The 15,514-nt window shown below is 34.0% G+C and overlaps 1 protein-coding gene across 7 annotated transcripts in view; it reads left to right on the top strand.

Moving 5' to 3' along the window:
- The window catches only part of NAALADL2 (N-acetylated alpha-linked acidic dipeptidase like 2), a 1,353,416-nt gene that overhangs the window by 1,022,287 nt on the left and 315,615 nt on the right, over positions 1–15,514 (top strand). For all 7 annotated transcript variants that reach the window (XM_045502933.1, XM_045502931.1, XM_045502932.1 and 4 more), the window contains 2 exons: positions 1,141–1,346; positions 5,949–6,068. In XM_045502933.1, the coding sequence (XP_045358889.1) occupies positions 1,141–1,346; positions 5,949–6,068 (326 nt within the window). The remainder of the gene's footprint in view (positions 1–1,140; positions 1,347–5,948; positions 6,069–15,514) is intronic.

Here is a 15,514-nt window from a genome sequence, read left to right as displayed (position 1 = left end):
TATGGGACATCTCTGAATAAAATAACACTCGGTGAAGAAACCTTTTACATGAAAGTATAGGACTATTTAGTGAAATGAATATAGTTCTATACCAATAACATTCAATGGTAACAAAATCAGAGGAAACTCTGGAGATATGCTTTTATTCTACCTTATTATTGGCAATAGTCTGTAACGTATATTGAGCAGGCCCCATCTATGTGTCATGCAGATCTTTTTCATGTTGTATCTAATGGATTTTGTATGATTATATGAAATATGTGAAAAGATAACTTTTACAGGTGTGCCTGAGTGGCTCAGTTGGCTGAGCGTCTGACTCTTGATTTCAACTCAGGTCATGCTCCCAGTTTCATGGGATTTAAGCCCTCATCTGACTCCACACTGAGCATGCAGCCTGCTTAAGGTTCTGTCCCTTTCTCCCTCTGTCCTTTCCCCCCTTTTGTGCTCAGTCTCTCTCTAAAAAAGAAGAAAGGGAAGGAAAGGAAGGGAAGGGAAGGGAAGGGAAGGGAAGGGAAGGGAAGGGAAGGGAAGCGAAGGGAAGGGAAGGGAAGCGAAGGGAAGGGAAGGGAAGGGAAGGAAACTTTTACAGTAGTTGGATGACTTTTGATATTGATTTTTTTTTCTTCAGAGAGAGGAGATAAAACTATAAGTTGGAAGCTATAATTAATTTCCTAAATACTTCATTTGGATTTTTTCAAAATCCATATATGACTACCACATTATTTAATATTTATAGCTACTGATAAGCACTCCCTCATATGTATTAATAGTTCATTAATATTTACTGAGCATACACACATTGTTTACAGGGCACTTCCCACTATGATTCTGGAAAAATGTTAGATAAAGGTTTCATTGTGGCATATTTGTATACTTCATTAATTAAAATGTGTGTTGTAAAGGACAGTAATATGGATCTAAGCTTTGGAATCATAATTGAGTTCAGCAGCTGCCTCTGCTTTGATATACACAGATGTGTGAATCAAGACAGTGGGTGAAAAATGTTAAAGTAGTCTTAATTATTAGAACAATTTTACATAATTGTTGCCCGGTTGTGCAATAGGATTATGTAAATGTCATTAAATTTATTGTTAGGATTTATATTTTGTGTTAATGGCCCTTGTTTTCTTCTGTTTCCAGATCGGTATATCATAGTTGGCAGCCGCCATCACACTGCATACAGTTATTATGGACAAGAATGGGCCAGCAGCACTGCCATAATCACAGCTTTTATCCGGGCCTTGATGTTAAGAGTTAAGAGAGGGTGGAGACCAGACCGCACAATTGTTTTCTGTTCATGGGGAGGAACAGCTTTTGGCAATATTGGCTCATATGAATGGGGAGAGGTAAATGTACATTAATTAATATGTTCTTCTGGCTCTTGTGCACTCACTCTTTTTGACTAAAGTTGACAAAATAAAGTTGTCAAAACCAAGGATAGGAATGTGCCTCTCAACCATCTGCTAATTTGTTGAGATCACCTGTAAGAATGAGGGGGAATTAGATCGCAGTGAATTATGTGTGACCTGCAACTACCTTACTCTTGCTGCCTATAGACTATGATATACCCACAATTGTGTTTGCCTGGTTATTGTATTTCTCCTTAGACAGGTTGACAATTACTGGACAAGAAAAGATCAAGTGATGCATGCAATTACTTTTTTTCTTTTTAACTTTCTAGCAATTATCTGGAATTAGGAAACAATCTGTTATGTTAAATGTCTACTACTCTAGCATTATATCTTAGCTCTTCAATTTGTAGATTGGCCTCAAAATATTGGTTTCCTTTCTTCTTCCCCTTCTTCCTCCCTCCCTCTACTCAATCCTCCTATTCTTTTTTATTTTTAATGTTTATTTATTTTTGAGAGAGAGAGAGAGCAATTTGGGAAGGGACAGAGAGAGAGGGAGACACAGAATTCGAAGCAGGCTCCAGGCTCTGAGCTGTCAGCATGGAGCCCCAGGTGGGGCTTGAATTCACGAACCATGAGATCATGACCTGAGCTGAAGTTGGACATTTAACTGACCGAGCCACCTAGGTACCCCTCAATCTTCCTATTCTTATACCTCTATCTTTCTGTCTCTTCTTTTCTGCATCTACCTATTAACCTATCTATCTATCTAAACTACCTTAGGAAGCCTTTATCCAAATGAAATCTAGCATGCAGTGGATCATTGTTAGAATACCACTGGAATATTTAAGTTTTAAACCTTTTGATATGTCTCTGTTTCACAGATGCACTGTATTTTTAATGGGATATAACAACCAATAATTGGATTGATGCCATATTAAAAACAATGAAAATATTGTAAAACTCTCAGATATTCTATTTACTTTGTGATTTATTAAAAAAAAAGAAGTTTAGTGGGAAAATGTAGGGGAAAAATCTATACAATTGTATCTAGGAAAATAAAACAATTTGATATTCTAGTTTGTTTGCTGCCTCAGCTTTGGAGAAAAAAGAATCCTAAATATCTAAGGGCAAATTCTACTATTATTTCATTTTCTTATTTAAGTACTCACAACAAAGATAAAATGTCTATTGACTATAAAGAAAATATCAAAAATATACAAAAGAAAATAGCAAGCATCTTTTTTAATTTGAAAAATAAGAAGTCTTAAAAGTGGGAAAATTTTAGTGTAAAATTTATCAAGATATACACATTGCAAATTAGAATACTTTTCTATACTCAAATTAGTTGTGTGAATGTTTATTCCATATTCAAAAGAACTAATTCAAATGAACAAATTCCACTGATGAAAGAACCTTTTTAAAATGACAAATTTTTAGTAAGATGGCAAATGTAATAGCTAAACCAACCTCTCAAACTTCTATTCCAAATTACTTCCTTTAAAGACATAATCAAGTTATGCAACTTGGGGAATATATTTGTGAATTGGGCTGATTTTAGTATTTAATGTTTTTTAATCATAAAGAAAACAATACTTTAGTTTTCTTGCAACAGTAAGGTGTGTTTTTAAAAAAGTATCTTTAAGATTCTTTTCAAATTCCAAAAATTTATTCCACTGTATCATACAGCCTTCTCCATATCTATCTAGTAACTTTCATAATAAATTTATGTTAATCCTAAATTAACATATATATTCCTAAACTATGTTCTTTCTCAAATTAGGCTTGTCCAACAACAGACGTTCTAAACTTATATATCCTGAGCCCCTATGCATGGGGAAGTTTATTGCAAAAAGTTTTTGAATTTATTTGAGCATCAAGCATCATAGTTTGTAAGTTGAATCAATATTATGGCCTTACATGTATGTAAGCAATTATATTTTCAAATTAAGTAGATTTTTTTGTGGTTAATAAAATATAAATTTATTTGTAAGCTTTACTGAATTCATTTTATCTTTTAATAATTTTGTATTTTCTCTATCAGTAGATACAACTAAAAAATCTATAATGTAGGAGTTCATAGGAAAAATATGTCCAAAAAAAATCTCTTACATTCAGTTAGAGTAGGGACCTCTGTTCTAACATATTTATGTGTGTATGCATGTTTGGCAACTAACTATTCATTCAGTCATTTTCTTACTTTTTCCATGACTAGGTAGGCAAAGATATATGAGTAAAGAAAATGGTGAATAGGAACATGGTGAATAACATATAGATTTGATTATTGGCTCATAGAGTATACTATATAAAATTACTCTATCTCAGAAGATTATTACAATACTGTTCATAAAGCCATTTTGTAACTATCTGGCTGAGAAGGAATTTAGGAAACAATTAGCTTTTCCATTATGTCTACTTTTACCAAACTACCCCTGAGAATGAAACTTTTTCTTTTAGACTAAAGTCAATGTATGCTCTAAATTGATTTCCTAGTGAAGCTGAGTAAGGAAAGCACCTGTTGACATGTCGCATTGCCCTATTTAATTTTACTTGCACAGGAACATCTTGGAACCCATAGTTGTAATTAAAAAGGTTAGGTGATATTGGTCAATAGACTTAAAACTGGAATTTATAGTGATAGAGTTATTTTTATTTTTTTAATTGAATCAATACTAAACTTGATCCTTGAGGAAAATTATCATACTTTTTACTAAATAAATAGTACCATTGTTAAATAAAATAGTACCATTTACTAAAGAAAAGTACCATTTCTTCTATTCAAGATGCTTCATTTTTCACAGGCTACTGTGGATGTTACAGTCAAAAGTCAGACTTCAAATTCTTTCTGACATAACATGGATGGTCTTAGGCAAAATTAATTTCTCCAAGACTTGATCCTCCAATGAATATACTAGCATGAGGTTCTCATGAGTGTTAAATGGACTAACATATATATATATATGTGTATATATATATATATATATATATATATACACATATATATATATGTATGTGTGTGTGTGTATATATATATATACACATATATGTGTGTGTGTGTATATATATATATATATATATATATATATATATATATAGTGTCTATGTGGTAGTATGTACATATGTAAAACAAAAGTGCTGTTTTTCCAAAGCACTTGTTGAACAATTTTTTAAGTGACATTTTTTTTTAAACAGTATTATGTGTAAAGCAGAGTATTTAAGCTTAAGGTCATCATTCCTATTCATTTAAAATATTTACTAATTTTAGGTGTGCCTGAGTAGTTCAGTTAGTTAAGTGTCCAACTCTTGCTTTTGGCTCAGGTTGTACATGATCTCACCGTTTATGAATTTGAGCCCTGTGTTGGGCTCTGCACTGACAGAGTGGAGCCTACTTAGGACTCTCTCTCTCTCTCTCTCTCTCTCTCCCTCTCTCCTTCTGCCCCTCCTCCTCATTCTCTCTCTCTCTCCCTCTCTACTCTTTCTCTCTGTCTCAAAAAAAATATTTATTTTAAATGAAATGTCTTTTCAGCTCTCTTGCAGAGGTATAGCTGAATGTTCAACTTGAAATAGGGATAATATTATTGACTTGTTAGGTGCACATGCCCTTATAGTCTTCCATCTCATAGTGTTGGAGAAAGAAAAGTAAGTTCCTAAGACATGAAGTTGTTCAGTTTTTAAGTCATTTCCATAGAATTGTCACCATGATGATTAGTCATTAAATATTTGTGCAAGAAAGGAGGAAAATAATAGAAGACCTTCTTAGTGGCACCTTATTAATAGGCTTAGTGGTATTCAGTTTGGGGAATAGTTCAGCAGAGAAGTAGAAAAACCATTCTGCTGAAATCATTTTATGCTACTCATGTGCATAAAATGTATCAGGTTTTATTTCAGGTAATGTGTGCAGGGACAAAGGTGTATTATGCCCCATTTTGCTCAGAATAAAGAGCCACTTATGTAAAAATTAGCTCATTGTCTCCAAGGAAAGGCCTAGTTTGATTAATCACTGAAGTAGTTTACCCATGAATTATTCTCTAATTCAATAACTATAAAATCAAGTTCTGTGTCTAGAGCAAACTTTCCATTCTGTATTCTAAAGTTGAATCACATACGATGTTAACCATTTAAGAACATTTTCTTTTAAAATTTGACTTTTTTCAGGAACGTGCTTAAAAATATTTTGTCATGGGGAGCCTGGGTGGCTCAGTCAGTTGAGCGTCTGACCTTGACTCAGGTCATGATCTCACAGCTTGTGAGTTCGAGCCCTGCGTTGGGCTCTTTGCTGACAGCTCAGAGCCTGGAACCTGCTTCGGATTCTGTGTCTCCCTCTCTCTCTGCCCCAACCCACTCACATTCTGTGTCTGTCTCTCTCAAAAATAAATAAACATTAAAAAAATATTTTGTCATACATGATATGTAACTCCTTACCCTCTTTATTTAAAATCCTTTTATGACCTTTGTACACTCTAATAGAATAGATTTTTTAAAAACAGTTGTGTACTATGGTGATTTTAAGTAGAAAGTATTTCTTATTCAACATATAAATGATAAATTAGAATCTGTTACTTTTATCATGATAAAGATTTTTTTGTTTGTTTGTTTCAGGATTTCAGGAAGGTTCTGCAGAGAAATGTCGTGGCTTACATTAGTCTCCATAGTCCCATAAGGGGTAACTCAAGTCTATATTCTGTAGCTTCACCATCTCTTCAGCAACTGGTGGTAGAGGTAAGATGAACTAGTTTTTAATAAAACGATCATACAAAATTGCCTATTCTCTATAATTTGGCATATCTTGATGTTTTCACTTTTTTAATATGCATAAAACCATCTGTGTTTTTATTATTTATTCATTTATTTATTTACTTATTTATTTATTTTGAGCACGCGAGAGACACACAGAGAGAGACAGAGAGAGAGAGAGAGAGAGAGAGAGAGAAAATACTAAGCAGGCTCCACATAGTCAGCACCAAGCCCTACATTGGGCTTGATCTCATGACCCATGAGATCATGACCTGAGCTGAAATTGGGAGTCGGACACTTAACCAACTGAGCCACCCAGGAGCTGCCAAACCATCTGTTTTAAGGAACTATCTATTACTAATTTTTTATCAATATTCCTTTAACCAATTTCTTATGTTCTGCAATTCTGCATCCTGCATTTGCTATGGTGATAGTTGTAGATAAAATTTTATAGTTACAGAGAACATATATAAAAATATAAATTTATTTCTTAAAAATTGAAATTCAGATTTCAAGTTCCCAATTCTATTGATCTTGACATTTTGTGGTAAATTTGGTTACTTTTAGATTTCTCCCCCCTCATTCATGTTTTGAGGAAATTTGGGACCTGCCCTATGTTTTCAACAATATCGTACTCTGCCTAAAAGCAGGATCTATGTCTAGTTCCTAGAATATAGTGATAACTAATTAAAGATATTTAGAAAATATTATTTGAAAAATGCTATGGGAAAGGACAGCATTCATTTTCCTAAAATGTAACTTGAAAAACAATCATGTAGTTTGTGATAATGTCTCACTAGAGATATTTATTTATTTATTTTTAATTTTGTTACTTCCGGTCTGTTTCAAATAATTTTCCAGAACATCTTTCCTGTTTGTTAGTTGAGTTCATGCTTTTATTTTTCAATCTTTTTATAACTTATACTACAGATAAAATGATACATGTTATTCTTCAGAATGAAAGTAATCATGCCACCACTGGAGGGTGGTTTCCTCCCACCCCAAAAGGTTATTGGCGTATATTAGAAATGACCTTTTCAATGCCCACAGTTTCCAGTGAGTGTCATAGAAACCGAACTAGAAAAAAAGAGAGATAATGAACAGTGCTTTAGATTAGCCATAATGCTTGATTGAAATGTAATGCAAACTAACATTTTATGACTTTCATAAAGTATTTTCTAGTTTAATAGTTTTCATTGACATTTCCATATGTAGTATAATAAAGAGGACATTATGAAAGATGAAATGGATAAATCTGTACATTTGAGATCAGCCAAACCTCAGTTTGCATGCCCTAAATTATATCCAGTTCTGTAAGTGAATTCCTCATGCACTTTGTACTGCTTTGCATTCTGACTCTCCTATCTGCCTGAAAAAACTCAAAACAAAATCAGCAGATGTCTCTCTTAGAAAGTTAAGATATTTCTGTACAAGTGAGATATCAAGGAGGATAGCATTAGCTCAAATATCTGGCAACTGGGGCAGGTTAGTTTAAAATTTGTCTTTTCCTTCTCATGTGTTACAATATTTATATTTTGAGAACCTTGGAAGATATGTAATCATTGAAATTCATAAGCAAATATAAATTAAAAACTGTTAAGGGCTATAAAATCTAGAGAAATATTTATCTATAGAAATTTCTGAGAATAAAATGCTATTTAAAATGTTTTTGCACCATCTTATAACAGAGAACTGTAAAATATTAGCATTTAAACCCAATTATCTAAAAGTACAGTAATGAATAGTGACATGGAAGATGTACCTTTTTATCTGTTTGGGTGAAGACAGTTTTTGTTCTATAGTTTAAAATATTTCTATACTAATCCAAGAATTAGTATATAAATTCTAATTTATTCAAAGAAAAATTCCTTTCAGTTGAAAGAGAGTATATGTATGTTCTATAGGACAATTTAGAAAGGTAGGATTATCAGAGATTCAAAAAAACAAAAGCATATGCAATTTTTAAAAATGGGAATTACTTAACTATCTATATTGAGTTTTGTTAACACAAAGCAAATATACAGGGTAATTTAAGATATATTTTACATACAATAATTCAATGCCAGTATTTTTCATTAAAATATGTCAACACACTTAAAAATATAAAGGGGAAGAGAACTGAAGGAAACAAAACCTCACAGTAATTTGTATAATTTAAAATAACGTAACACCAGTGGCATTTTAAAAAGAAAGATTTAAAACATTTCTTTCAAAAAAAAGGAACTGATGAACTGATTAACTGATTATAACATCAGAACATAAGTAACTTTACATACAAAGACAAAGATATTTTATTAATCTTCAGGACCTCTGTATGTCATCATTTTACTCAGATTCTGTTACCATATGCAAACACATGTTTCATATAAGGTAGTATAGACCAAACAACCAAGCAGAAACAAATTAAAGATGATTTTTCTAAAAAGAACAGTATTTTTTTTATAAAGCATGCTGACTAAATTGTGAATGACATAAGATTATACAGAATTTTAGGTACTCTTGTATAGCAATGTGCAGAATAAAAAAAAAACTTTCTAAGTCCATGTGACAGAAATAAGTATATCAGATGTAGTCTTTAAAGTTTAATATACAGTACTACATTTATTTTAAAAGACTACAATTATAGGATAGTTTTTTTTTACATTTATTTATTTTTGAAAGACAGCACTAGTGGGGGAGGGGCAGAGAGAGAGAGAGAGAGACAGAATCCAAAGCAGGCTCCAGGCTCTGAGTTGTCAGCACAGAGCCTGACGCTGGGCTCGAACTCACAAACCATGAGATCATGACCTGAGCCAAAGTTCGATGCTCAACGAACTGAACCACCCAGGTGCCCGTATAATTATAGGATATTTTAATGGACTATCAGCTTGGTAAGAAAAAAAAAAAAGTGAAGTAGTTACCCTAAATCAAATACCTGTTCAAATTTCACTAATAATGTGTTATCCCGATCAAGGAAGATGACAGTTTCATTGTCCTTGGCCCATTAGATATTGATATGCTATTATTTTTGTTTAAGTTAGATTTACTGGATGAATTGAAATAATAATTTACATATAGTAACTAATGTTCTCCCTTCTTAAGTATCAGGTTGATGAATTTTGACAAGTGTGTACAAGCGGTAAACACCATGACCATCAAGATACACAGTATTTCCATCTCAAAAATTTCCCATCGTAGCCCTTTGTATTCAGTCTCCTCTCTTCTTCCCTAGTTCCTGGCAAAGACTGATCTGATTTTTGCCCAAAATTTTTTTTTCTTTCAGAATAGCATAAATAATGGAATCTTTCAGTATATAGTCCTTTCTGTGTGACTTCTTTTACGTAGCATAATGATTTTTAATTTTTTTTTAATGTTTAATTTTGAGAAAGAGAAAGAGCATGAGCAGTGCAGAGGCACAGAGAGAGAGAGACAGAGGCAGAGACAGACAGAGAATCCAAAGCAGGCTCCTTGTCAGTGCAAAGCCCCATGTGGGGCTTGAACCCATGAACTGTGAGATCATGTTAAAGTATGCCCATGTTGTTACATGAGTCAGTACTTTTACAACATCTCTGACAAGGAAAACAAGTCAATCATGTCTGGGATGAACGCAATGTACATTTGTAGCTCTTCCTCCACTTTGGTATTCTAACTTTGATTTTGAAATAAAGAGGACTGACATTAAGAAAAGAAGCCATTTCTCTGAAGTTAGTCTACTAAATTTGAACTAAATCATACTGAGTGGAGAGGATGCAATTTTTTGAGGATTCAGATAGGTTTGGTGAATCTGAATCTACTACCAGTGACTACAGCTTTTTCTTAGAACTCATGAAAGATTGACGTTAAAAAAATTACCTAAAGAATAATGAAAAGCTGATGGTTACCAAAGCTAAATAATAGGAACATGAGATTTCATTGTACTGCCCTCTCTTCTTTTGTATTTATTTGGAAATTTTCATGATCACTTGAAAAAAAACTCAAAAAAACAGTCTTTCTAAATTGTAACACTGATAACTAATAAATTAGTTTGTCTTCTGAAAGGAGTAATAATCTACCAGTGAGCTACCCACTGAACAGCAAATAAGAGGCAAAAATTAAGGCTTTATGTGGTTGGTTTTTTCCTGTTACTTTTGTTAGCATTTTGAACCAGCATATCTGCTTTCTTTGTGCTACCAATATTTTCCCAAAAAATAATAATTAGTTCACTTAAAGCAGCTTGTAACTTTTGAAATTAAAAAATCTCCATTTGAAAAACTAAAAATTAAATATAAATATTTTTAAATCCCTATTTCAGAAGTGGCTATATATTTTCAAATTATAAATTACCTCACTATATCCTTTGCAAAAATATTAACTTCATAGTAATATTTTACTTATTTACATTTTACTGTACAAAAATACAGGGAAATAACTTTTTTTAATACGAAATTTATTGTTGAATTGGTTTCCATACAACACCCAGTGCTCATCCTAACAGGTGCCCTCCTCAATGCCCATCACACACCCTCCACTCCCTCCCACCCCCCCATCAACCCTCAGTTTGTTCTCAGTTTTTAAAAGTCTCTCATGGCTTGCCTCCTTCCCTCTCTATAAATACTCTTTTTTCCCCCTTCCCCTCCCCCATGGTCTTCTGTTAAGTTTCTCAGGATCCCCATAAGAGTGAAAACATATGGCATTTGTCTTTCTCTGTATGACTTATTTTACATAGCATAACATTCCAGTTCCATCCACATTGCTACAAAAGGCCATATTTCATTCTTTCTCATTGCCACGTAGTATTCCATTGTGTATATAAACCACAATTTGTTTATCCATTCATCAGTTGATGGACATTTAGTCTTTTTCCATAATTTGGCTATTGTTAAAAGTGCTGCTATGAAACTTTTTTTAAACTTATAGTGGTAATGTGCATTATAGACACATTATAGACATATCATATCAAAAAAGTAAGTTAATTACATAAAACAACAAATTTTTGACAAAATCCATTAAAACATTTTATTTATTTTTTAATGTTTATTTGAGAGAGAGAGAGAGAGACAGAGAGAGAGAGAGAGAGAGAAAGCTGGGGAGGGCCAGAGAGAGAGGGGGACAGAGATTTCAAAGTCAGGCACTTAACCAACTGAGCCATGCAGGCACCCCTCCAGTAAAACATTTTAAATGAGCTAAGTCTTTTGTTGTGGATTCTTCTTCCAGTCTGTGGCTTGACATTTCACTCTCTTCCTGTAGCAACATACCTTAATTATTAATCTTATACAAATCTTCTAAACAGCATTTGTTTTTCCAGAATCTGATATAAAGCATGGCGAACTTAATTTGGTATTGATGTTTAAAGAGCATTATAAACCTTTATTATCTACTCTCTCATTCACAAGCATTTGAGTGAGATAGATGATAGATAGATAGATAGATAGATAGATAGATAGATAGATAGTAGATAGAGATACTTTTCATTCTACTGTGGATTATATAATATTCTATAGAGATGAATAGAGTCCCAATGCCTCCTAAATGAGTAGGGAATAAAAAGGGAATAAAAGATCTTTTAAGATCCATTTTTTAAGAAAAATCTTCTTTGAAAATAATTTCCATTGACTCCTTAAATGTTCAATAAAGGATATATAGGCCAATGTCCTCTTAGTTAATGAAACACAACTGTCTTCATGCAAATTTAGTTGTGAAATTAAAGATAAAATAAGATTACTCCCCAAATAATAATTTTAAATATTAGGATATGATACTAACATATATCTCTCTCTGTCCCTCTGACTCTCTGTCTCTCTCTGTCTCTCTCTCTGTCTCTCTCTCTCTCTCTCTCTCTCTATATATATATATATATATATATATTGCTGTTTCACCTTTATTTTTTGAAATAATTTTTCATAGTTCACAGACGGTATTGATTTTGCCTTTAGAAAAATAGAATTTGATCATCCATATATTAGTCAGTGCTCTATAAATCTCAAGTAAATAGTGAACAACTTTCTAAGAGGTTATTTTGGGGAAGCCTCAAGCATTTGTACATATGAAAGTAGTCAATCTCGCTATATTCTTCTTAAATGTCACTTTTGAAACACCTGTGAGACACTGGCAAACCTGATCAACACCAAACTATTGCATCAATGTTGTAAAACTGTCCACATGATGCACAATGTTGTTGTTATGTTTTTAGGCCATGAAAAAAGTAGCAAAGCTGTTTTTCAGTTTTATAGTGTTTTTTTTTAAATTTTCATGTTTTATTTTTTAATACCAAGAACTGCCCACTAGAAAATATAGTACATATATCTCAATTCAACTGCATACATTAGAGCATTGAGCCCAGAACCAGACTACACTATTATTTCGTTATGAATAGCACAGTCTGTTTCAGAGCTCTAAAATATGATAAATATTTTTATAAAGAACCCAACTGTATATGACGTTGTTGTAGGTATTGTAGGGAACAAAATTGCAGATGAAATGTCCCTGTTACTCTGGAGCTTATGACTTTACCACAAACCTAAGACATGCATAAGTAGCTAAAATATAGGGGTCAGTGTGATAGGGCTATACTGGAATTCACAGGAAAGATGCAAATGAAATCAGTTTAATTCAGAATCATGCATCATATAACAGTGGCAAAAAGATTGAATATACTCAGAATCTTGAGGAAATTTAGCGGTCTGTCTTGTCAAGGCCCAATATTTCAATCATGTAAACGAACTGCTCTTTTACTGAACTACCCAATGCTTCTTTTCAAATCACACAACTGATGTCCATTTCCATTTCCTTGCTCAAATCAAGTGTAACTTTGTTATGCTTCTGATTTTTTTCTCGTGTGGAGGGGTACTGGACTGCTACAGCTGTGTCTGCTTTGGTACTTGTACAGTTGCTACTAAGTGCCACAGGGCTGGTTTCCATTCTGCCTGATCATGTCACTGTTCTCTAAGGGGTCGAAGCAAGACCTAGGAGATATTTTAGTCCTAGATGGTAATTGGCTCAAATGCTTGAGTTTCCAGAAGTCTGATTTTCAAAAAAACAGTTATTAAATTAATTTTTTTTCTCTTGGGAGCACCTGGGTGGCTCAGTCTGTTAGGCGTCTGCCTCTTGATTTCAGCTTAGGTCACAATCTCTGGTTTGTGAATTTGAGCCCCCCATTGGGCTCTGCATTGACAGCACAGAGCCTACTTGGGATTGTTTCTCTCTCTCTGCCCCTTCCCACTTGCAGTCTATCTCTCTCTCTCAAAATAAATTTAAAAATAAACTTAAATTTTGTTCTCTTGATTTTATTTTTACACACTGTGGAGTTAAAATAACTAGTCCTAGGGGCGCCTGGGTGGCGCAGTCGGTTAAGCGTCCGACTTCAGCCAGGTCACGATCTCACGGTCCGTGAGTTCGAGCCCCGCGTCGGGCTCTGGGCTGATGGCTCAGAGCCTGGAGCCTGTTTCTGATTCTGTGTCTCCCTCTCTCTCTGCCCCTCCCCTGTTCATGCTCTGTCTCTCTCTGTCCCAAAAATAAATAAACGAAAAAAAAAAATTATAAAAAAAAAAAAAAAATAACTAGTCCTAGTATGCTATGGCTGCCCTAACAGAATACCACAGTGTGGGTTCCTGAAAGAACAGAAATGTGTTTTCTTAGAGTCCACAGACTAGAAGTCCAGGTAAGATTCAGGCAGGGCAAATTTCTCCTGAGGCCTCTCTCCTTGTCTTGCAAAAACCAGCTTCTCACTGTGTCTTCACATGTTCTTCCCTGTGTATGTTCATCCCTGGGGTCTCTTCTACTTCTTATAAGGACACCAGTCCTACTGGATTAGGGCTCCCTCCTTATGCTCTCATTTAACTTTAATGACCTTGAAGGCCCTACCTCCAAGTATGGTCACATTGTTGGCCAGCCTTCAACCCCTGAATTTTGGGAAGAGACAATGGAGTCCATAATACTGACCAAAATGCAAAGTGGTAGAGTACAGAAGGTATAGTGGTCGAATTAAAATAGCTGTCTTTTCTTTTTCCCTTTCTGTCTTATTGATCATTTTAATACAGAGTACTGAAACAAAGCTTAATTTCTATTCTACTTGCCCATAAAATATAAAAGTAAAACTGACTGTGAAACATTCTCTACTGGCTTGTCTTTCATGATACACAACATAGTTTTTATTTGTCTATTTGTTTTTATCTTTGTTAGTTTTTATCTTTTGTTTAGTCTTTAAGGAGAGAAATTCTCTGTGCTTTCTTGCTCACTATAAATTACAACTCTTTTCAGTGGATTCTACTTAATTCTACTTAATTTATCCTCCTTTTTGCTGCTTCTACTACCAGTAGCCAACTGAAGTGACCATAAAGACTAATAAACTGATTTAAAATCCTATCTTACACTAATTTACCACTTCAATAAAGTCTCACATTTAAAATTGTGATTCTATTGGCAGGTTAATCTATCTCCTAGTTTTACAATACTTTTCTTTGTGTTAAAACCAAGCAATCCCTCCAGTTTATTACTGTTTTACAAGGTTTTCTGTTCAGTATATGCTAGCAATTTGTAAATCCCTTTTTATTTAAATCTAGATATCAAGGGAAGTCTTAGTCAGATACTGGCTAAAACCTTGAATTTCAGAAGGCAACTGATTTAAATATTTGGATGACATAGCCAAAGAACAGGGCAAACAATTAGAGATATTAACATATTAATAAATTGAGTGTGAACTCATCCATATAATCAAAATGAATGTCACATTCTTAAAATGGCTTTAGCTGAGTTAGTTTTAGCCTGTGACTTTTTAAAAATATTTATTATTTATTCTGAGTAAGAGAGAGAATGCAAGCCAGGGAGGGACAAAAAGAGAAAGAGAAAATCTCAAGCAGATGAGGCTCAAACCCACAAACCTTAAGCTCATGACCTGGGAGTAAACCAAGAGCCATATGCTTACATGACTGAGCCACATAGGCATCCCTAATGTGTGATTTTTTTTAATGTTTATTTATTTATTTTTGAGGGAGAGAAAGAGAAAGAGCATGAGGAGGGAAGGGGCTGTCGTGCAACTCAGTGTGATGCCAGAGGAAAGGGTTACTGAGTCCAAATGGCTTGGAACAATGAGAGCCCCAGAGGGACTGCACCAAGAAAAACTTTGAAGCAGGAGAAGACTGAGTGAAGCCCTGACTTGGGTAGTTCTCTTATATTTATTGGGGTGTGAACAATAGTATGTGAAAATGAAAACAGAAAAATAAGATAATAAATCATGTGAGACATACCATGACCCTAACTACATGACTGCCTATGCATATACATCAGCTTGGAAGGAAAAAACTTCAGCTATTTTTAGCATATGCTGTTTCCAGCATGTCTTGTTTTTCCCTTGGCTGAGCAGCTACTGGGTTCAGAATGTGCTGCCTTCAGCATGCACTGCTCTTGCCTTACTTTATCTCTTCTGTCCTCTGTATTCCCACAAGGGACAGAGAGGGAGCGAGAGAGAGAGAGAATCC

Source organism: Leopardus geoffroyi, chromosome C2, assembly GCF_018350155.1.
Source record: "Leopardus geoffroyi isolate Oge1 chromosome C2, O.geoffroyi_Oge1_pat1.0, whole genome shotgun sequence".
NCBI classification, from domain to species: Eukaryota; Metazoa; Chordata; class Mammalia; order Carnivora; family Felidae; genus Leopardus; species Leopardus geoffroyi.
This window is presented reverse-complemented; position numbering and strand designations above follow the sequence as displayed.